Source organism: Brachionichthys hirsutus, unplaced genomic scaffold (assembly GCF_040956055.1).
Source record: "Brachionichthys hirsutus isolate HB-005 unplaced genomic scaffold, CSIRO-AGI_Bhir_v1 contig_1445, whole genome shotgun sequence".
NCBI classification, from domain to species: domain Eukaryota; kingdom Metazoa; phylum Chordata; class Actinopteri; order Lophiiformes; family Brachionichthyidae; genus Brachionichthys; species Brachionichthys hirsutus.
Genome location: NW_027180521.1, coordinates 1 through 22,311, shown reverse-complemented (window position 1 = coordinate 22,311; position 22,311 = coordinate 1). Strand labels below are relative to the sequence as shown.

At 45.9% G+C, this 22,311-nt stretch overlaps 4 protein-coding genes across 4 annotated transcripts; all 4 read right to left on the bottom strand.

Moving 5' to 3' along the window:
• Positions 1-1,844: 1,844 nt before the first annotated feature.
• LOC137915817 (hyaluronidase-1-like) lies at positions 1,845-3,354 on the bottom strand. Its single transcript, XM_068758936.1, has 3 exons — positions 2,458-3,354; positions 2,290-2,379; positions 1,845-2,171 (listed from the first exon to the last, which is right to left on the bottom strand). Exons 1-3 carry the CDS (start codon positions 3,352-3,354, stop codon positions 1,845-1,847), a joined length of 1,314 nt encoding a protein of 437 aa, XP_068615037.1.
• A 2,203-nt stretch (positions 3,355-5,557) lies between these two features.
• Positions 5,558-8,030, bottom strand: LOC137915819 (hyaluronidase-2-like). Its single transcript, XM_068758939.1, has 3 exons — positions 7,101-8,030; positions 6,500-6,589; positions 5,558-5,935 (listed from the first exon to the last, which is right to left on the bottom strand). Exons 1-3 carry the CDS (start codon positions 8,028-8,030, stop codon positions 5,558-5,560), a joined length of 1,398 nt encoding a protein of 465 aa, XP_068615040.1.
• Positions 8,031-11,925: 3,895 nt separating this feature from the next.
• Positions 11,926-14,167, bottom strand: LOC137915820 (tumor suppressor candidate 2-like). The gene is made up of 4 exons (XM_068758940.1): positions 14,126-14,167; positions 13,308-13,540; positions 12,722-12,842; positions 11,926-12,637 (listed from the first exon to the last, which is right to left on the bottom strand). Exons 2-4 carry the CDS (start codon positions 13,454-13,456, stop codon positions 12,572-12,574), a joined length of 336 nt encoding a protein of 111 aa, XP_068615041.1. The 5' UTR covers positions 13,457-13,540; positions 14,126-14,167; the 3' UTR covers positions 11,926-12,571.
• A 187-nt stretch (positions 14,168-14,354) lies between these two features.
• Positions 14,355-21,871, bottom strand: LOC137915816 (ras association domain-containing protein 1-like). The gene is made up of 7 exons (XM_068758935.1): positions 21,834-21,871; positions 20,539-20,891; positions 19,993-20,117; positions 16,119-16,223; positions 15,751-16,036; positions 15,558-15,673; positions 14,355-15,476 (listed from the first exon to the last, which is right to left on the bottom strand). The coding sequence occupies exons 2-7, from the start codon at positions 20,855-20,857 to the stop codon at positions 15,330-15,332; spliced, it is 1,098 nt and encodes a 365-aa protein (XP_068615036.1). The 5' UTR covers positions 20,858-20,891; positions 21,834-21,871; the 3' UTR covers positions 14,355-15,329.
• Positions 21,872-22,311: the final 440 nt, after the last annotated feature.

Here is a 22,311-nt window from a genome sequence, read left to right as displayed (position 1 = left end):
ATTAAACAATAGACTAAAATATACATTTGAGTGAAATCATGTAAAATTCGAATATTTACCTATTTAGCAATGGGACTTTTGTTCGGGTTTGTGGTTTGAAGATAGAAGAAAAAACACAAGTACAAGTCTCCTCATCTGAATGTATTAAAACAGGAAGGAAAACGGCAGAAGGGTCTGCAGGGATATTGAGCAACCAATCATAAGCATGCACAGATTCCATGAAACCAATCAAAGGTATGCACACAGCTTTGTACAGCCAATCACACAAAAGCATGTCAATCTTTTCAAGGAGCTGCTTTTAACTCACAGGCAGGTAAGTTAAAACCTGTTTATCCAGTCAATCCTGAATGAGACTGTTTCAAATTCAGTTTACTAAAACAGGTCAGTGTCTTGACTTTTGGAGGTAAAACATTTGTGCTGTAAATATTTATTGACAAGGCTCAATTAAATCCTCGTCCTCCAAATCTAAATGTGCTTCTGTCAACTCTTAAAAGCGTTAAATTAATGCTTTGCTTAGGAGCATACAGGATTATATGGAGCGGGGCTATGAGGCAACATCATGCAAAATGAGAACCTCCCAGAGGAAAAGCATTCACTTCAGATAATGTCCAATGATGGCTGATTTATTTCCCCTCGACTATTAATTTCCATGAAGCTGTATTATCTGTAAATGTCTATCTTCTTCTCTCGCTGCTGATGCACCCGTCTTGCTCCACTACTTTGATCTGTTTTCGACCCACAGTAATCCAATTTCCAGCAACGTCCTATGAGTTAACAACGCTGATGGCGGTCGTTGTTAACCCGGGCCTTGACCGATCTGGTATGACTTTCATATATAAAGTTGATTGCATGTTCAATTTTGGCAAAGCGTTACGCCCGGATGCCATTCCTGCAGCAGCCCTCTGCATTTATCTGGGCTTGGGACCGGCTCAAGGGAGACGATGGCTGTGCTACGCTAGCTCCTGCTAAGCGCACTACCCCGTGCTACCTCTGATGCTGCATTGGTAACATTTCCCTCTATATTGTGCTATCTTTCAAAATTCAAAAAATTACATGCACAATGGCCGCAACAGCTTTAGTTTAGACAAAAGTATCATTTGACTACAGAATGTAGAAATTTGTCAAATTGTAAGGCATAAAAAGAGTCCTTAATTTTTATTCTTACGTTACTGCTATGCACTTTGTAAAAGGAAAAAAGCTTCTAAAAATAATGGTTAGTCAGTCAACACAGAAATACATCAAATCAACAATTTGATATGCACTTATTTGTATTTTATTTGTATTTTTTAATTAATGCTACTCTCAGCCGCTGTTGCTTCCAAGGCTAATATTTCAATGAGGTACTTGAGGTTGACAGTGCCGCATTGACTGATGCATTTTAACCAATCATCTTAGATCACTTAAGGTTTGACTTGTTCTTAGACAGAGGGCCTATGCTAAAGTAAGATATTAAAACTTTCTTCCAATTTTAATTTGTAAGACCTACAAACACTTCCAGTTCTCACAACTACAAAAATAGTCTAACTTCTAAAAGGTTGTTTATTAAAAAAAACAAAGCAAAAACTTACTTTGTAAATAAGGAAAAAGGCAATCGCAATAGTTTGCAAAAAATATGACTGTCATCGATTTGGAAATTTTCATTCAAAGGAGACCACATGCATTAATGTATAACTGTTCTGAGACATTTTGCACTTGTTGTAATGACATTAAATACCTATTCTATTCTATTCTATTCTATTCTATTCGATTCCCCCCTCAACCACCTCTGAATGGATTCGTCTTCACATGGCTTTGATTCATTGGTCCCACTCTGGCAGTGGATTGCTTCCCTCAACTTAAGTCTTCTATCTCTGAGTGGGTTTGGAGCAGCTCTCACCGCCCCATCCTTGGTAACACATGCACTGAAACTCAGACTTCATGAGCTTCACCTCATGTGATTTCATCTGTCCTAAAACTCTGTAGCTCTTTCCCGCTCCCGGCTTCTTCTCAGACACCACCTTCCACACGGCAGGGTCGAGGTGGAGGTAGGCCTTTGAGTTTGGGTCCTTCCTCTGGCATCTTCCATGAGAGGAACACAAGGTCTGACTGCAAAGAGTGGCCGCTGACGTCACGTTGACCACGTAACTGCCCAACGTTTCATCGATATAGGATTTGACAGCTTCACAAGCTGCCTACAAGTCGAGACAAAACGAAGAGGAATCTTTCTGAGAGTCATCCACAAACATTGACATAATTACCTTCGCCGAAGCGATAAATAAGATCACATTGGTAACAAGTAAGTTACACTACCTTAGAATTACTGAAGAAATGGTCACCCCACAGCACGACGCCTGCAGATCCTAAAGCAGCACTCTCCCCGATGGTGTAGACCAGGTGTTCCTGCAGGAGGCATTTTACATTCAGCCTAAATGACACCGACACCAAAAGGTGCATGGAGTCCAAAGAGCTGCTACTTGCCTGAGAGAGGAACTCTAACGTGCGCGCATAGACGATGTGAGCGTACGTAAACACAGGCAGTGCTGACGGACTCAGCAGAGCTACTGCTCTCATGGCCTCCATGATGCGGTGGCGAGTGAAGAGCAGCACTTCTCTATCAAGGGGTTGCAAATTCGTCTCGAGGTAGATGCCAGGATAAAGAGCAGAGGAGACGTTCCACAACCACAACAGCTCGTCATTCCTCTTCTTCTCTATCTCTGGACACTCACCTGTGTAGTTTTCACTGTTAATGTGGTAGTAGTTGTAGCAGGTAGGAAAGTCATAAAAGCCCCACAGTCCATTTGGTCTTTCTTTTTGCCCCAGTTTCAACGTTTCCTCCATGAACTTCCTCGCAGCGTCCTCAAACTCCAAACGAGCTGCAGCAGCTACTTGCTCTGGACTCCAGTCTGGATGCTTCGCTCTTACTAGTGCTTCTGACCCAAGCCAGTACATCCGTTTCTCACCCCAGTTTCTCTCCCATACAGGTCTCCAGCTCTCCCAGTCCACTACAGCAAGGCCCTGGAAGCCCGTCTCAGGGATAAAGTTGTGGATATCTTTAGTAGCCGCTTTAAGGTGCGTCACAAGACTTGCATTCTGGGGCACCCCGCCATTGATCGGCTCTGATTGGTGGGAGTACTCGGGATATAAACCAAGGAATTTATTATAAAAGATGGTTATGTTTCCACCTATAAAAGTTTGATTCTGATTCTGGACAATGCTGAACATGTCCAAGTCTAAGTCCAGACCATACTGAGAGAGACAGTTGGCAGTCGGGGCGTTCCACACTGTGAGGAAAGGAACCTGGGAGAACGGTGACTGCAGCCCTGAAACAAGGCCGATCAGTTTGAAGAGCAGAATCTCAGGATAAAAGGAACTCATGCCTGCAAAGAAAGAAAAGATAGCAATGCTAACAACTGACTCAATGTTTGAGGAGAAAATTGCACACAATTTTTTTTTTCCTTTTGTTAGGTTTCTCCTTTTTCCCTCGGTTCTTTTATTATATCTCGTGTTGGAGGTGTTTATTCAATAATGAGTCAGGATTATAAATCGACTCAAGTTTACTGAAGGTTTTCAGTAAGTACAAAGCTGGTAAGGAAATACAGCGCTGGACTCTCCTACAGACGCGGAAGCGGGACTCTGTAGAAGAGTCCCAAATGTTCTATACGGCAGTGATCCGTATAGTGGGCATGAAAACACCCTCCTCCCAGGGGGTGCCTACACCCTCCTCCTGGGATGGGCCGGTAGGGCCCTGACTTATTCACATCGTGTGTCAGTTAACCCTATGTGATGCTTTATACGTGATTAATCTATGTGTGTGATTATTACCACAAAGTATGTAGAGATAAAGAAACTAAGAGTTTGTGCAACCTGTGTATTGTGAGCATGCATGCATAACTCAAATATCTAACACTTTTAAGCCAAACCAGGACAAATATCTAAACTACAACAAATATACTGATGTGTTTCAATGGCAGCAGAAAGGCCGTCGGTTTTTATCCAGCATTCACAGCGCTATTTGTCTCGTACGTGTGCATGCCTTGTCCAGATCACAGTGCTGCTGCACAGGGGGACATAAATAAAAGACTGTCATGTAAATTTTAGTGAAATTAAGGAAAACTCAACTCAAACCAACAAACACTAACTTACCTGTTCAACAACTGGACTGTCGTTTTGACTTTGTGGTCTGAATAAGGAGGAAGCTCAAGCACAAGTCTCATGATCAAAATGACACATACAGGAAAAAAAGGGGAAGGAGCAAAGAAGGAGGAACTGGGAGTTCTATCAACCAGTCATGAGCATGCAATGGTTCCCCACAACCAATCAAACGCGTGTGCACAGTGTTGAACAACCAATCATAAAAGGCATGTAAATATTTTTAAGGAGCTGATTTAAAGTCACAGCCATGCACGTTCGACCCTGTCCCGTCTTCTCCTTCCTGAATAAGACTGAAGATCGAGTTCATAAAAGTGAAGATTAAAAAACTCTACTAAAGAGATCCGGAATTATCGAAGCACTATACAATGTAGTTGTGCAACTTGTGCTCTGAGTGGTTGATGACAAGCCATAATTAACTCTTCCTCCTCCAATTTTAAATGTATGCTTCATTCAACTCTTAAAAGCAGTAAAAATAACTCCAGGCTTAACAGCAGCCTATAATTACATGGGGAGGGGGTATGGGACAGCTGCATGCAAAACGTGAGCCTCCCAGAGGAGCAGCTGCCTTCACTCCCCATTATAGCCAATGATGGCAGATTCACTTCCTCAGGATGCTTCATTTTCATTAAATGTACATTGGCAAATTACATTTTGAGATTATTTTGGGCTCCTTTCCCTCTTTATCCTGCTGACAAATTATTTAGAAACAATGCAAAAGAACATCAAACTGTTTATTCAGACAGAAAAATCTAATTTCAGAACAGCAGATACATATCAAGATGAAATTGTTAAGCATCAAAGTGTCAGTAATTTTTATTTTTACGTTATTTACGCTTCTTACAAAGAAGCTGCTCAAGACAATGGTCAGTCATTATAAATGTCATTATATAGTGTTTTAAGAGAAGATTAGTAGTCATGTTTTAGACAAAAACCTCATAAAATATTAATATAAAACACCTAAAATACATTCAAATAAATAGGAACACTAATTGCCTTCATAAAAACATCAGATGCCAGAGAAAGGTCATGTTTAAAAAAAAAAAAAAAAAAAGCAGGCACTTAAAATACATTGTGCAGTGACCAGATTTAAGTGCATAATTCCACTTTCACCACATCAACTCATTCAGTCATATTTCCCCCAAAAAATACTTTAATCTCTTTATTAAAAAAAAAAATACAAAATGATTTGACATCTTGGAAAACAGTGATTGAAGGGAAACTGAGAAAATGTAAACAATGTCATTTCCAGCATTATATATATAATAACTTTCCACAGCAATTTCCACAGTGTTTCTCATAAAACTTCACCTCCTGTCATCCATTTACCGTAATTGAAATTTAAGAAATGACACACACACACACACACACACACACACACACACACACACACAGAAGCTCCAGCTATGTCTACAGCATTTGTTGCGTTCTAGCTGAGGAGCAGCGAGCTAATCAGTAAGATGGCGCACGGCAGAGCTGCAGGATCGGTCGCCTGAGAAGGCACCTTTGCCAGAGCACAGCCCTCTCCCTCATAGCCGCTGTAGCACTGGCACTGAAACTCTGTCAGGAATCTGGCTCTCTCTGCCTCGCCGAGGTCGCCGACGACGACCGGCTTTCCACTTTGGCTTATGATGCTGTGGGTCAAGGGGTCCAGATGCAGGTAAACGTCGCTGTCTGAACGCCTGCGCAGGCAGCGGCCGTGAGAGCCACACAGGCTTTGGCTGCACAGCTGTGCTGCCGTGGAGACGTTCAGGAGGTACTGACTCAGAGGCCCCCGCAGATACACGTCCAGGCTGGAGCAGCTGGTCTGGAGAGGAAGCGACAGAAAAGGGCAAGAATTCGGTCCTTGAAACTGTTGCTATAGCGACGCCGACACGATCACAATCACTACGATGTCAGATTATATTACAGTTGGATTCCTGTGTGAACATGATTTCATTGATGCAGGAGGCTGAATGAAGTTTCGGCCATTTTATTTACTATTGTTAAATATACTCGAGTCTTCCTCTTTCTACGCGAGATGCATATCTAGTGCCATTAAGAAAGCAAATCTAACGCCACTAAGTAAGGATACATTAAATATTTAAAAAATAAAAAAGGGGTTCTTCACTACATCCATGCTTATGAATAAAAAGGATCCTAAATGTAAACTGGAAAAGCACTCAGAGAGCTTAATTGGATTTACACCGTCCACATGGTGATCTGGATCATCACTAAAAGGTTCTACATTGTTCTTACAACTGAAAGTCCAGCCGCTAACAGCGCTCGAGCATGGAGGGATAATTCCTACCCCTCCAATGCCTGCACACGTGCAACATGAATAAACTCAGACGATAGCGTCTTGTTTGCTAACCAGTGCACGGACGCTTACTCTGCTGCTCGCATAGGCGGCATCGCCCCACATGATGATCCCAGCGGCTCCCAGGGCGACGCTCTCCCCGATGGTGGAGACGAGGTCGGTCTGCAAAGACAAGACAACAAGGCAGATCAAACCTTTAGTGACTTTCTCCTCTTGAATGTCTAAGAATCCAAGCTAAACAAAAAGGAAAACTAAACTGCTGAGCGGAACTAGAAACGGGTCGAACCGTAAGCTACAGCACGCTCAGCACTTCAGTTACTCTCATCCGTTCATTCTCCCAGAAGGAAACTGCCCTTCGGGGGTCTGCGTGACTTCAGAGTTGACCGACACCCTTTTTGTGCACACGCCACACAAACGACAAGGATCGGCGTGTTTGTCCTCCGCCAGAACAGGAAAGGACTGCTGCGGCTGATAAGGAAACGCACCGATCGCAGGCAGAGAGAGGAAATGTGCTGACTGTTAGCGCCTTGAGCTACAGCTGAGGAGAGCTGATCTCGGAAGTCTGCAATATCCTACTTGCAGAGAAGCATGCCCTTATTTGCCCTTTCCGCCCCACCCTTTTACTTTTTAACAAGCATTAAAGAAAAAGCCCAGCAGTGTTGCTCCCCGTCACCTCCGTCAGCTGTTCCAGGGAGTTGGCGTAGGTGGGACGGGTGTACACGAAGACCGGCCGGGCCAGGCCGTCCCCCGACGAGGCCAAACGCATCCCCTCCTTCACTCGGTTCCGGACGAACTGCCGCCCAGAGGCTGAGGACTGCAGCACCGTGCCCATGTAGATGGAGGGGAAGAGGGCCGTGCTCTCGGTCCACAGCCATTTGAGCCGCTCGTTGCGCGCCACCTCCACGTCCGGGCAGCGGCCCGTGTAGCTCTCCAGGGTGCGCCTGTAGTCGTGATTGTAGCAGTCAGGGAACAGGTAGAAACCCCACAGCTGGTTGGGCCTGAGGTTCTTGGCGTGCCTCAGCGTCTCCAGCATGAACTTCCCGGCCGACATCTCAAACTCCTGCTGGGCCACTCGGCCCACCTGCTCCAGCGGCCACGTCGGGTTCTTCTGGCGCACCAGCTCGCGGGAGTGTCTGCGGTAAACGTCTTTGTTTTCCCAGTTACGTATCCAGAGCGGGCGCCACTCCTCCCAGTCAATAACGGCCAACCCCTTGGCTCCCGGTTCTTGGATGTACTTCTGCACGCCCTCCTGCATTTTGTCCAGGTGCTGCGAGAGACTGGCCATCTGCGGCAGCCCCCTGTTCACCGGCGTTTCATCGGGTTCGAAGTAGGGGTAGGAGCCCAGGCGGTCCTTGTAGAAGATGGTGAGGTTCTGCCTAACGAATCCCTCATTGGGCGAGGCCACAATCTGGAACAGGTCCAGCTGAAAGTGGATGCCGTGCCGCGGGGCGCAGTCCTCAGTCGGGGCATTCCAGGCGAGGAGCAGAGGCTTCTGGGAATACAGCGGCCATCGAGTGGGCGTGACCCCCAGGGCAAAGAGGCGTCCGCACAGCACGACAGCCAGCAGCAAGGGTTTCCAGTCCGGTCGTGCCCAGTACATCATGTCTCCAGATGTAAACCGATAGACAGGACTGTCACTCGCTGCACTGTAAAGACACGAGACGTGCACATTCAGGAAGCTTGATATTTAAAATGCTATTTAAACATTACAGGGAGGGTCTAAACTGAAAGCGTGCACAAATGTAATCCTCACTGCACCGCACATAAATAATCAAAGTGAAAAAAAAATCTGATAAAAAAATTACCAAGCAATTACAGAATGAGAAAACTAATGGCATTAAATTGCTGTTGGGTTTTCCTGCTGTGCATTTATATCTGAACTGATAACACAATTCACACAGGAATGAATATGCTCCATATATTATTTAGCTTCATTTTTAAATTCCCAGTATTTTAATTTAAAGTTAAGAGTAACGCGTCTCGACGAACAATGAACCAAATACATGAATAGTTCTCGCGTCTGTTCACACAAAGCCTCCTTCTCATTGCACTTTACATGTTTTTCCCCCAACAAAGTTGTGCCTCAACATCCGCCATGTTTCTGAAATAAACACAGTAGTTTTGTTTTGTTTGTTTCATTTAAAATGAATTAACAAAAATGTTAAATAAAAAGCAAACGTCATTCCCATCCTTCAGTGCAGCCGGACGAGCTTACCCTTCCTGGAGGGCTGAGGAATCATCCCCAGAAGCCGCCTCCGCTCCGCGCTTCTGTGTCGCCTCAAAACAAATGGGTGAAGAAAACGAAGAAAACAAACAAAAAAAAAAAGATGAAAATAGTTGAGAAAACGATGACGGGTTAAATGTACGGCGGCGACGCGCAGCCGGGCTCGTTCGGCTCCCCTCGAGATGTGGAGAGAGATGCCCCCTGCGACGACGTCAGCCAATTTGAGCTCGTCTCGCGGCCAAACTTCTTCCAGGATGTTCCATTCCGGCTGGGGGGGGGGGGGAGGGAAAGACACAAACCGGACACAAACCGGACATCCTAAGGTCTTTGTCAGCGTGTCGAGTGTGTTACGGCGATTGTTTCTGAAACCTGGAAGCTTCGCATTAAACTTTAGGTTTAAGCTGAGCTGAGCTCGGCTTTAAACAAAGACGCGGTTTGTAAAGAGAGTTCCAGCGTCCCGCTGCAGGACGGAATGAGTCAGTCCAAGAAGTTCGCTCCCCGTCGCCGTGAAGCAGACACACTGTTCGCAGCGACGCCGTGACTCACGCGGAGGGTCGGAGCTGCAGGCGGGCCACACATCTCCCCAAAAAAGAGCAGATAGAGCATGCTAGCGCGCTTTCCCAGATTGTAGATGTTTCATCTTGGATGAGAGGCAAAATGTTGTCAAGCTTTTCCAACAAGTCCAGTCTACTTTATTCAATGCAGAGATCTTGCCCATATTTTTTTTTTATGAGGCCTAACTACCAACACTATAATGATATGATCCCTTGATTATTGAGACTTCCTCGCATATTTTGGAATTATTACACTGTGTTCACACTTAGTAGTTTAATAGATAGTCAAGAACAAGTTAATTCTTCAGGCTCAAGCTACAAAATGTAATAAGTCAAACGCTTCCATACAGATTTAACTTTTATCCATCAATGGGTGAAATTGACAAAAAACAATCCAACAATTCATGTTGTAGTTGTATTCACTTTGTATTAATTTGAGCAAAGAAAGCATCAACCTAATAAAATAATAATAAAAAATAATGGCGTGGACTAATATGGTGGCTTTTTTTAGGGGACTCTGTGCACTTTTACAGTGAATCGATTATTCATTCACTCCACAGTCACACAGGTTGTGGTAATCTGAACCTAAATTTGTAGCCTCAGCTGCCCGGGTGCCGACTGACGGAAGCGTGGCAGGCGATCTGCACCAATGGCCTCTCCAACCACGATCCAAACAACATGTGTGATCTCAAGGGTTTGGAAAATTAAACAATATATTTTCAAATAAAGGCGGTGGAATAAAGAGAGTAAAAATGTTCCTTTGATTGTAGTAGAGGTCAATAAATTCTTGAGCAAATGCTTCTAGATCAGCCATGTGATCGTGTGAGACCGGTCCTTTAAGATGGACACTCGTACACTGTAAAAAATCCGTCTTGCTACTTCATTGGAGACTTCTAATATTTTTCCACTGGTCTGAACAGACTTCCGACAGCGGGTTTAACTCATCTGGCATGCAGATGTCACTGTGACAGCCAACGCCACACACCGTCGTGTTGCTAGGCAGATAGTAACGGTGCGGAGCCACAGTTCGCATGATGTATGATGACCACTGGAGTGTGAATAACCCTCATCTCTTAAAAAAAAACAGAAAAAACATAGTCCTTGAATGACTTGTGAGGCATGGTTAGACATTTCCTCTGCCCATGCATGTGAGCTGAAAGATGCCTGAGCACATGACTGGTGAGGGCGAGACCTGGAAGTGAGAGTCTTTCCTCCGTTTGTTTTTCTGACTTTTCCCGACTCACCTCGTCACGTCATCAGTTTCTGTCTATCTTTCTGTGTGTGTGTGTTTAAGGAAAGAGTAGAGGATGAATGCCCCCCCCCCCCCTCCATGTGAATGAAGGAGTGAAAGGAACAAAAGAGGGGTTTGGTTTCCATCGAGCCTCAGCTTCCCTTTGACCTCCCGCCTCCTGAACGTTGCGCTGGCAGACATCAGGAATCATCAGAAAGCAAAAACAATGGCGAGGGAAACCGGGGGAAACGTGCTGCCGCCTATACGTTACATTTGTACACGCTCAAGGAATGAACGAGGCCTGGAAAAGGAATGCTGTTATACATATTCCACTGCTGCATCTATACACGTAAAGCTACTTTCCAGGATGCTGCCTTCACTTTCCACAGAGCATAATTAGTTTTGCTGTAGTAACTCTGTTAGCCGCACTTTGCCTCAAAGACAGGAAGGCAGTGTGTGATGAAACATGTTTCACTGTGAAGAGCAACAGCAGGATAAAGAGCAACAGTATTTAACATACAGATTATAATGCACGTTATTGGGGGGGGGGGTTGCCACGTAGCACTTCTTGGCTCTAAACACGCTGAATAAATCCTACATTAACATGTTTTACACATAAAACTTACAATTAAATGCCATAGTCATGAGGTTGATATGATTTTGTCTCTTCAACAATCATTGACAACATCAAAGGCCGCTGGAGGGGAAGCGCTTCAAAGTGACGGACCTCTGGTCCAAAAAACACTCCCGGCCGCATTCCACACAATTACAGACACAACTACTAATGGCCGTAAAGGAAGCTCTGCCCATGATTGTGGTGAACCCTCTATATATGTTTAGATTGCCGATGAAGTTTGATGTTGTGCCAGCTGGCAAAGCCACCCTCAAGTGATCGTTCAGCATTTACTTCAGACAACCTTAAATTATATATTGAGGCTTTTTTTTTTTTTTACATCATTGTCATTACAGAGGGCGGAGTGAACATGACAAAACATCCTGTAATCGTGTATATAAGCCTTTTACTGCCATCTGGAGGTGCTGTATCTGACGTTACAGTGTAAATTAATCATATTGAAATAACCAAATCCGACATTTCACGTGGCTCGATCAATCAATCAATGCATAATGCCATCTTTAGTCATTACTTTAGTCTCAAAATGACAAGTATCTCTAGCACTTTGTACATCACCCTTTAGCTGCAAACACCAGTTCCTGGCAGCATCCCTGAGGAATCTTAGCCCATTCCTCATAGGCAACGGCCAATCTTCTCCTCTAAATCTCCATGAGAAAGCGAATGCCGTTATTTCCAAAGATTTTGAATGAAATATTCGTTTAATCAGTTTGAGATATATAACTATACCGCTCAAATAATGCTGGACAAGACGCAGTGGTTAGTACAATTACAGAAAGGATGAATAAAGTATACATCTATAGTAGGACAGAAAAAATTGAAAACATAAGTATCTTGGACTCAGGATATTAAGCTCAGTAAATCATTTATTCAAGTATTTACAGCTAAGAAATCCAAAATTATTTACAGTACAATATGTTCACTAGTGCAGGTCTGAGCTTCGGTGACTGGAACACACTCAGGCGAGACAACACTGAACAAGATAATCCATATATATTCAATAAATGCCACAATGCTTTATTATTCTACCCTGTTCCTACATCTCCAATCCCTCTCACACACATTCACTCAATGCGTAACGCACACACGCACCCACACAAAGACGCATACAGATTCATGCCACGCCCCACAGAAGGCATAAAACCATGAAAGTATTTTCACACCAAGGATGTAATTCCCTGCAAAACGACTCAGAAGAGAGATACACACACGTGTATTCTCTAAGACTGCTTACAAAGGAGCTGGGCAGTGGAAAACACAATGTGTACCATCACTACTTATGTGAATAGAAATGTGGGTTTTTCCCGGAGGGTGTCTTCCGACTATACAGCTGTTGAATAAAATGCATAATATTTTATTCACTATTGGACGTAACGGTTTCCCTTCTGGTCTCCAGAACACGGTTCCAAGTCTTCACCGTAATATCTTGAAGCGGGAACTAGATTTTGTTCGGGGTGACGTTTTCGTAACTGCACTTCATACTAGATCAGTCCAGCGCAATGTTTCACACCTCACAGAGAATAATTGGGAAATCTACATGAATGCATGGAAGGTCGAGTTTCACAACTCCCTGAAAATGAAAGGGAAAATAAAAATCAGTGTCCAAAGCATTATTCAATCAGATGCACACTGTTAAAATGGAGCCCAAGCTGACCTGTGGAATCAGATTTTTCTGAATCCTCTTCAACTTTGACTTTTTCCTGCCGTTTTTTGTCACCACCGTCTCCTCATAGAATTCATGGGCAAGGTCTCCATCCTCGTCGTAGTACAACGAGCTGCCGGAACAGTAAGCCAACATCGCAACGTCACCTAACTGCCTACTTAGATTATAGACCTAATACGTGTTATATTGACCACTGCAGATAGCTATCACGGAGCAAAGTGAGCGACTGGACACTGTTGACATGCAAGTCTGTGGAGTATCCGGCATAACCAGGAAACAGCCTCCAGAAACACAAAGAGCCGAGTGTAACTAGTGACATTAACATCTCCAGGACACGGACGGCCTGCCCTAGAGCTAGATCAGGGGGCGCCCATGAATGGCAGCACCCATTACAATCTGGGACCTTTGAAGCATGTCATCGTTCATCTCCATTCGTGCATAAGAGGCATAGTCCTTAAACACTCGCCTTCACTGCATAATAAATAACAGGAATATGAATGCTTATCTTGTAAAAACGAAACCACCCCCACCGGGAGCACTGAGCGCGTTTCAGCCAGTCTCCTCTTGTGTCATTTACCTCCTCCTGGTAAAAACAAACGGAGCTGCGTTTCTGCAGCCTTTGAGGCGAGCCACAGACTGCTCGCTCCCATCGCCGGGTGGATCACCTCCGGCTCCGCCGCCCGAGAAGGGCCAGACACCTCTCGCTTTGGACCCGCTGCCTCCCATCCTCAGAGACGAGGCATAGTCGGGTCTCCGGTTGAAGGTTTCGAGCTGGCTGAAAGGCTTTCAAGTCTTCACCCAAGCCAGGATCTGAAAAGTTCAGAAAGAGGTCACATGTGCATGTCAGCCTTTCTCTCTGCGCCTTGGTGACGTCACCTGAGTGACTGCTTCTTGCAGCCTACTGAAAGGGTCAAATTAGCCAAGTCGAACGTAATCAATAGAAACTTCCTTCGATCAAACAAGTCCAAAAGATGCTGTTAGAATAACTATTGTCTCAGAGGAGAGCGTTGTTTAAAAAATAATAGTCAACCAACTAGCCTGATACTTCAGGAAGCTCGAGAATAAGCTAACGAGCTCGGCCACTCAACACAGGCAGTAATAATTTACATTCACAATATTAATATATTCATTCAAACATCACTTCGTACTAAATGCACTGTTCGTCCCAGGAGAACATTCGGCCGATGCGGCTAACGCCAGGCTAACGCCAGGCTAACAGTACCTGCCCTTAATTGAGTTAGCCTGTTAGCTTCTGCCACTGACGCAGGTCCATTACAATAGCTTAGCGGTAACTAGCTGGACGGAGCAGGACCGACGTCTCCAGCAGAAACACGAACATCTCCGGCTTACAGTCCGAAACGGCGTCTCCGTGCGCGTCTCTGGGTCACGTCCTACCTCATGAGACTCGTTAGGGGGTCCCGGCCTGTCATGACTTTGACTATTAGCTGCGCTGCGCTAGCGTTAGCTGTTGTGGAGCTCGGCTAGCTAATAAGGTGATCAGCTGATGTGACGTGCCGGAGCTACCTACACGATTAAAGAAAAACACCGGAATAAACCCCCCGGTCTGGGAGGACACACAAAATTACAGGTTATAATGGAGAGAAAAAAAAACACGTTTGCATTCAGTTGTATGTATTTTAACATTTATCTATATTTGAAACAAAATACCAAAACTAGATGGAAATTCTTTCTCGGAAAATTCTTTACTGAACTGCAGTGCACATTTGTCAAAACATTTTGAATTTTGTTACAAGTATGTTTGTGCATAGACGAGTAAAATTAACTTGAGAAAACACAGATATCAAGAATGACAAACAGCTTCTAGTGAAACGCGTGTACACCAATATTCATTCAAGATTCCAGTCAAACAGAGTGGCATCGACACATCTGGCATTCATTGTTGCGTAAAACTGTTCACACACAGTGAAGCTCAAACAATAAAAAATAAAATAAAGAGCTGCACCCATCAGGGGTGTCAAGTGGACGTGGCAGACTCGACCTTGGTCAAATGGAAATTCAAACACCCCAGTAACAACTTGTGTACTTAACTTTCTAAAATAAAAGGAAAACAGAAACATTTGGGCTTAAAAGGCGTGTTTTTAAGGCAGGACGCCGACGCGTCACCCCGAGTTGATCTGAAATCGCAGCAATATTTTGAGTGGAAACGTTATTTTGTTTTCGGGAAACATAAGGAATCAGTTTACATTCCAACAACTATCTGCTACAATTCTAATTCTGTGCTCATTTGATTATAAAATTATAATCAAGACTTGTTTTATATCTAAAGTTAAATTGACCAAAAAAAAAAAAACCTACTAGACTACAGCCAGTCTCATCTGCCAGCCATCACTTCTCTCAACTCATTCTCTCAGGCACATCAGGCTCCCCGGGTGTAAGGCACGTCTCATCTCTCGCATCATTTCACACGCACATTCGCGCCAGCTCTCGCTCATCGTCTCGCGCCCATCTCACTCTCTCTTTCGCCGAGGAGGCGGTTTGAATCGTGTTCTCTGGGATCTTCGGCTGCAGCGATGACTGGTGAGCTTCAGCTGATTATCCAGTCGAGAGTTGCACGTTTAAATCCCAGCACAGAGTCATGTCAGCCGGGGGTCGAGCCAGCCAGGGCCTCGTGCATCTTGGTGCGGGCCAGAGCGTGCCGCCGCACGATCTGCTTGATGTGTTCGTCCTCTTCGCGCTGCAGAATGCGGAGGAAGTTCTTAAGCTCCGGCATGGAGAACGCGTCCCACTGTAAGGAAAGAAAAAAAGCTTTGCATTCATAGATGTGCATGATTTGGTGCTTTCATTCTCTTCTTTGTGTTCCACGTACATTGACTTCTCCGGTTTCATTCTCCTTCAAAACGAAGCTGAGGACTTTCTCGTTGGGCCCGGCACGCAGACGCAGAGGGATCGGACGCTCAGCATCGGACAGCTTGCGAATATAAACTGAAAGGAGGCAGGAAGTTTGAATGTACAGACTATCAAACGCTGCTGGAGCTAGAGATCGAAAAAGGAAGTGATACCTTGATCCTCACGCTCACTGCGCTCAAACAGAGCGAACTTTCCCGGATTGTCCACCACGGTAAACTTCTTCAACAAAGCCTCAATGACCTCGCGAGCGGAAGTGCGTGAGCTAATGTGCAGGTGCTTGGATGCATCTTTGGGCATGTAGAAAGAGGTGCGGCGCTTCACCCCAGCAGTCTTCCTGCCCCCAGCATCCCGCCCTCCCTTCTTTGGCGGCGGGACAGACACAGGCCGTGCCAACTTGAACTGAACCTTTATGAAGCCGGTGTAGGAACCATCCTTGTTCTGTTGAGGAAAATACAATGTTAGACAAGATAAAAACACTCTTCCATTAAAATACATCGATGCAGAAACGATTTCTACTCGCCATGTTCATGAACAGATTGCTGTTGATCTGAGCATTGTATTCCTTTATCTTCTGCTGAATGTCTGCAGCGCTCAACTCCTGTTTCCCCCATTCAGGTCGTTCATCCTGGAAGACAGTGCAGTTACACCGTTTAGCCAGCAGGTGCCAGTGAACACTTAAAAACTACAACTGAACACCAACTTCAAACAATTCAGAGAGGATAGGAATACGGGCTTGAGATTATGTATTATATATACGTACATATTTCAAATGTGCTACTGCTGTATGAATATCCTGTGTGTACTAAACTATGAAGGAACTGCCAATTAGTGCATTCATTTTAACAAATCTCTGAGGTGTGTAATAAATTCAGCGTTTCTCTCCCAAAGACATGGATTGCTCCAACGTCCTTTAGAAGACTACAACAGACACCTTGCTAAAGGTTTTGCTCATTTTCCATGACACGCCGCCGCGTCCGACAGCAAGGACCAGTTGCACCAGACTCCCAGCGTCCTGACGCCGTAGCAGAGGCGGGAGACGATGTCGGCCCGACCCAATCGTTTGGTGAGGGAGGGGTAAACAGAGGGAAAAGGGGGGGGGGGGGGGGGGGCAACGTGCAGCTGTTAGCGTAGACTGCATCGCATTCCTCACTTTGGTAATCGTGTAAAAATAGCTTCTCCCTCCGTGACGCTGCTGTAAGCGGGAGAGAGAACGCCCCCCCCCCCCCCCCCCTTGTTTCACAGGCGCATCCTGTGAAGTCAGCAGCCTCATCGACCGCATCGCTCCCAGTCGTGTTTAAGTCATGCGCAGACGGCCTCTGGGGTCTGAATGACATTTGCCCAATCGTGGCTTCTTTCCTGTTTCCACTGATCAGTTGTATTTCCTGCGATAGAACGAGGAAGCTCTGAGGCAGCACATTCTATTCTGGAATACAATTCAAGAATCTCTATATTTACATGAATCTGCGCAGATACTTTATTTGATTGTGTAAACAAGCATTTTATATACAAATATGCAAAGTCTATCCTGCATACAACTGTACAATGAAAAGTGAGAGAAGCAAAAGTCGCAAGCATCGGGGGTCTGGAGCTAAACAGATCAATAAGTGGCAATACTTGGACAGACCACAGGCTTCCATTGAAACCAAACAAGAACCATGAAAGGCCTCTGTGGGGGGGGGGGGGGGGGTCCGATTTATTTCATAATAGAGCCGATCCCTGCGTGGGTGTGGGTGACGCGGATGTTTGTGTTCGTGGGAGTCCCGGCCGGAAACATGAGAAGCTGGTTTGCGTCACCAAACATGACATTCGGGTTGGGATGAGTTCGGCTGCGGGTCAGACCCGCGTTTAAATGTCCGTCCACCGAAAACTAGAGGGAACAACGGCGGCTTAGCTTTAAACAAGCACCGGAGCGGAGCGCCATAACCGCGGCCCGGAAGAACCCCCAAATGAAACACTTTTAAACAGCACTAAAATGGCACAGATATATTAGGAAGAGAAAATAAACTGCGCGAGTATCTTCTGTTTGACTTACACTGACATGTATTAAAGCCCGACTTCAAAGGCTCACCTGTTTCGCGCTAGCATTAGCGTTAGCGTTAGCTTTCCGGGTTCTGGGGAAGAACGATGTCCTGGCGGTGAAGTACTGCTCCAGCCCGGAGTCCGAGTCCTCCTCGCTGCAGTAGCCGCTGCTCGCGGAGCTGCCCCACGTCTTCTCGAAGGACGGGCTTTTGTCCGCGCTGCTAGTTTCGCTCGACATGACGGACGAGCCTTAAAACTTAGTTAAAATAAATAAATAAAAACCCGCGACTGAAGGTGTTGAAGTCAATTAGCGGGCTAAAATAGCACTACGAGCGGGAATATTCACGAGTTCAGACGCTTAAATAATCTCTAAGGCGAACAAATACTTCCGTAGCGCGCTGATAAAGGAGTTTAATCAACAATAAGATACTCTCCCAAGAAGTTCACGGAACAGCCACGTTTCCAGTGCGTCAACAACCAAGCCTGTGCGAAACAGGATGTGGCCCGGCCCGGCCGCCCCGCCCCTCGTTTCCGCCCCGCCCCTCGCTTCCGCTTCCGCCCCCGCCCCATTCCGTTGAGTTTGGAAAATACACAGAACCACCGCGGCTCGTCGCGATTGGACGAGGCGGGCGAATAGCATAGATCTCGTCCCTCCCCCCCCTCATCCCAGCTAACCTCGCGCGACGTCCCGAGTCACGTGACGACGGAACTGACTGACCGTCCGCCTCCCTCACACAGAGAACATGAGGTTCATTATTCCTCGAATCACGAGGAAGATGTTAAACCAATCGACATCACAGGACGTCATTAAATGTTCCAGCAACTGAAGTTACATTTGTGTTTTGAATCTAGTTCGTTTGAGAGAAGGTTCTGGGTTCGATTGCCACTAAAAAAGGGGCTTTCTGTGGGGAGCTGGCGTGTTAGAATAGTGAGCATGAATGGCTGTCTTTTTATGTTACAAGTTATTCGTTTTAGTTTTTTGTTGTTGCTGTCTTTGCTATCGCACCGTCGGAGTAAGATCTTTTTACTTTGAGACTCACGTCATTATTCTTGGTATAAATGTTTATATTCATGTTACTGTAAACAAGCGGCTCTCAGCGGTGTTAAATAAAGATATAAGCTGACATAAAGCTGTGGTGAAAGTCGTCGTGAATCTCAGACGCGGCGATACGGAGTCTCCTTTTTCCATTTCATCATCTCCAAGTATCCCAACCACACCCTACCCTTGAAAAAGATCCACGCGATAACACGAAGAATGTCACAAGGTCACGTGCGTCAAACTGGTGAAGACGTTACTAAATAGCTCCCAGATTTGTCCTCGCAACCTGAGGTTGGTGAATGAGGTTGGAGGCTGCGGCACCCAAACAGAACATATTGATCATGTCTTTGTTGTTCTGCACGGCTTGTTTATATCTGTGGGCCTGTTTGTAACTGGCTAACAAGGCCTAAGCCTGAGCGCCAGTAAAACACGGCAGTAGCGCACGAGCTTTTACATTCCAGTCATCTTCGATAAGAAGAAAGTGTTTGACAGAAGGAGTAACAAACCCTGCTGCCTTGAACAACTACTACTGGCCTTTCAACTTGATTCTCCTCATAAAAGAACATAAAAGCATCGCAAGGACTTGCGCTCTAATTAACATCTTAGATGTATAGATGCCAGATAATTCATTCATTCATTCATTTGAGGATCACCTTCGGGATTCTCCCGGAAGAGCTAGAGGAGTTGTCTGGGGAGAGGGAAGTCTGGGAAATCCCTGCTCAGACGGTTGCCTCCGCGACCCGGCCCCGGATGAGCAGTTAAAGACAGACGGATGGATGGAAGGACGGAAGATCACCCCTGATCAATGCCATGACTGATTGGTATACAGTGTATATCAAAATGTTTTTATTCCTCTAAACTAAAAAAAAGATGGGGCTAAAAAGTAAATCACGGCGTATGCTTCTCATTGTTGTACCTTGTTTCTGACATAGATGAACCTGTATGTCAACGTTTCACTATTGAACAACCTTTTATTGCAGTTCTGAGGTCCAGTGAAGCAGGATTGCTTCCTGAAACATCCTCTCAGTTCTTTTAAATGTTCCATGCATGATGGCTTTAGGCACATTGAATTAATGCAGCCTTTAATTATACAAATCTGTGCGGGCATTGGATTTTAGTGAAGGCTGTACACTTAGTGGCGTGGAAAGTGGTTCCTATTTTTCAGCCGTGAAACAAATCATTTGATTTTAGGAGAATTCTGGTGAAATCACAACCTGCAGCAGGCAGTGCAACGAGACCTCATAATCTCTGCCTTGTTATAACATATGGTAATTTAAAAAAAGCAAGTAGTGACTTCTCACACATTTGACTGTGACGATGAACAAAAGGTCCTTACCACATTGGTGTCCGTTTCTATGGCGTACTCAATGGCGCAGGTGAGGTCGCCGACAGAGCCTCGGTCCCAGCTGCAGTCCAACTGGATCAGCGAGCGACACCGGTAGTGGCACGTGAATCTGCAATCTGCAGGTCGCAGAGTTCAGACAAGCACATTGTAAATGTATAAACACGCCACAAAACCTTATCTGTGATGAGCGTGCATTATTGCAGAGCGAGATTGTACATCGATGAGGAGGTAGAAGCACGGCGTGAAGTCTATGCGGTCTATTTCTATGCAGATTTCACATTGCACTCCTGTAAAAAGCGGAGAAAACTAGCCTGTGACTCGAGAACATGTCCAAACCAAAATGCGCCGGAAACAAATGCACACGTATTTGACGTCATTCCGTCCAATACGCTGCTAAAAGACAACGGGACGGACATTTACGACATCCTGATTTCTACGAGCTAACAGGTGGAGCGCAGCTTTTCTCACATTTCTGAACAGGCAGATGCTGAGGCAATCGCACGTACACGCCAGCAGCCTATATGCAAGTCAACTCACTGGCACAGCGCAGGCTCTGCTTGTACAGTCCCCAGATGAAGTCCCCACAAAGGTCACACCATGTCGGCTGGGCGTGGCTGCAGGGCTGGAAGTTGTGTCCCTCCCCGTTCTCCTCAGTGGGCTGGGGGTCGTGGGCGCTGCTCTGGACTCGGATGATGCCCACCCGGCTCAGTAGATCGGACACCTTCCCAGGGCTGATCCTCAGGGCGTTTGCTCTTTCCAGGCGTGGCGGTGAGCAGGGCGAAGACGTGCCCGTCAGCTCTATCTGGTCTTTGGCGGACCTCAAGTCACGGAGCTCGATAAACTCCTCCCAAGACATTGTTCCTTTCAGGGCCTGGCTCCCTCCTTTATCACTGACCACCAAAATAAAACACACACAGTAGCATCCTGTTACCTCCCAGAAAACTTCTGGATCACTTTAAAAAAAAAGAAATCTATTATGGAGTATTTTTGCAAAGTAGCCCGAACAGAAGGACGTTGCAATCGAAGTTTAAAGGCGACGAGACTGTGCACTATAAAGGGGGGGGGGGGGGGCAGAGGTGGCTGATGTAATGGGGAATGGGTCGTGGTGTTATTATGGGATGTGAAGGAGAGTTTGCTGTTGAGGATGACACTCATAACCTGAACCTGAGGGGAAGCGGTAATGGAAGAGTTATCAATTGATATGGTGACAAGTCTGTCCAATAGGATGGTGTCAAAGGTCGCCGGGTCTCCATCCAACAGGGACCAGTGAGTTCACTAGTAGTCCGATGGCCACCGCGGTCGCCGGGGGTCTCCATCCAACAGGGACCCTTTGGGGATGCGGTGGGATCGTCATATAGATCCGTATAGCCAACAAATTACAGAATGCCACGATGTAAATATGGAGCCAGAACTCTGAGGAATGTTTCCGACCCCTTGTTGAAAGTAGGCCACAAAGAGAGAACGCAGCTCTGAGGCCAGTTCACCCACTTCAGTGTTTCAGTGACGTTTCGGTGCAGAACACGAGGGTTTACGCAAACCACGCCATGCGTCCATCCCTCCCAAGTCCTGCAAAATGTTCGTTTTTGCTGTGAAGCGTTTGTGTTTGTGACACAAACGCGCCGTTATATTTCAGCGGGGCTCGGGATAAAGGTCTCCATACCAGAATAAGTGTGGAGGTAAGTGCGGTCCCGGAGACAGAAGAGCGGCTTTAACATCTTCACGGGACTTTCACGCAACGAGAAGTTAACGTTTGCAAATGAAACCGTCGGATGGTGAATGTTTTACAAGCGTCGCAGAACAGACACGAACAGAACGGGTCTGAAGCGACTCACCGAAGCGGGAGAAGAAAGCAGCCCGCGGCGGCGCTGCCTTTGTCCGAGCGCGTCTTCCATCCGAGGAGAACTTTCCGCAGCGTTCACACCCGCTCCGAATCACTGCGGCGTCTCTGGGAATAATCCTCCATCCTCACGGCTCGGTTCGACTGGGTCATGAGTGTAACGGAGCTCCACGCACGACACGCACCATCTTCTGATCCTCCTCACCCAGAGGGAGCAGCGGAGCAGATCAGCGAGCGGGGAGCGCAGCTGAGTGGGCGTGCAAAGTCCCCCCCCCCCCGGACCGAAGCGACCTGGATCTGGCTTTAATTTAGCACAACTGCACGAACACGAGCAAACACACATGCAAAATGGTGCTCTGTCTATCTGTCTGTCTGTCTATCTATCTGTCTATCTATCTGTCTATCTATCTATCTGTCTATCTATCTGTCTATCTATCTATCTGTCTATCTATCTGTCTATCTATCTCTCTGTC

Bases quoted from the DNA above. Each gene is read 5' to 3' on its own strand.
- LOC137915817 (XM_068758936.1), bottom strand. From the start codon at position 3,354: ATGAGTTCCTTTTATCCTGAGATTCTGCTCTTCAAACTGATCGGCCTT. The intron at 2,380-2,457 runs GCAAGTAGCAGC...TGCCTCCTGCAG, and splicing joins CGTTAGAGTTCCTCTCTCAG to GAACACCTGGTCTACACCAT. The intron at 2,172-2,289 runs GTAGTGTAACTT...CTCGACTTGTAG, and splicing joins ATTTCTTCAGTAATTCTAAG to GCAGCTTGTGAAGCTGTCAA.
- LOC137915819 (XM_068758939.1), bottom strand. From the start codon at position 8,030: ATGATGTACTGGGCACGACCGGACTGGAAACCCTTGCTGCTGGCTGTC. The intron at 6,590-7,100 runs GTGACGGGGAGC...TTGTCTTTGCAG, and splicing joins CCCTGGAACAGCTGACGGAG to ACCGACCTCGTCTCCACCAT. The intron at 5,936-6,499 runs GTAAGCGTCCGT...CTTCCTCTCCAG, and splicing joins CCGCCTATGCGAGCAGCAGA to ACCAGCTGCTCCAGCCTGGA.
- LOC137915820 (XM_068758940.1), bottom strand. From the start codon at position 13,456: ATGGGAGGCAGCGGGTCCAAAGCGAGAGGTGTCTGGCCCTTCTCGGGC. The intron at 12,843-13,307 runs GTAAATGACACA...CTGTTCCGGCAG, and splicing joins TTTGTTTTTACCAGGAGGAG to CTCGTTGTACTACGACGAGG. The intron at 12,638-12,721 runs GTCAGCTTGGGC...TTTCATTTTCAG, and splicing joins AGAAAAATCTGATTCCACAG to GGAGTTGTGAAACTCGACCT.
- LOC137915816 (XM_068758935.1), bottom strand. From the start codon at position 20,857: ATGTCTTGGGAGGAGTTTATCGAGCTCCGTGACTTGAGGTCCGCCAAA. The intron at 20,118-20,538 runs GTGAGTTGACTT...TGCGACCTGCAG, and splicing joins GCAGAGCCTGCGCTGTGCCA to ATTGCAGATTCACGTGCCAC. The intron at 15,477-15,557 runs GTACGTGGAACA...CTTTCCTTACAG, and splicing joins ATGAAACCGGAGAAGTCAAT to TGGGACGCGTTCTCCATGCC.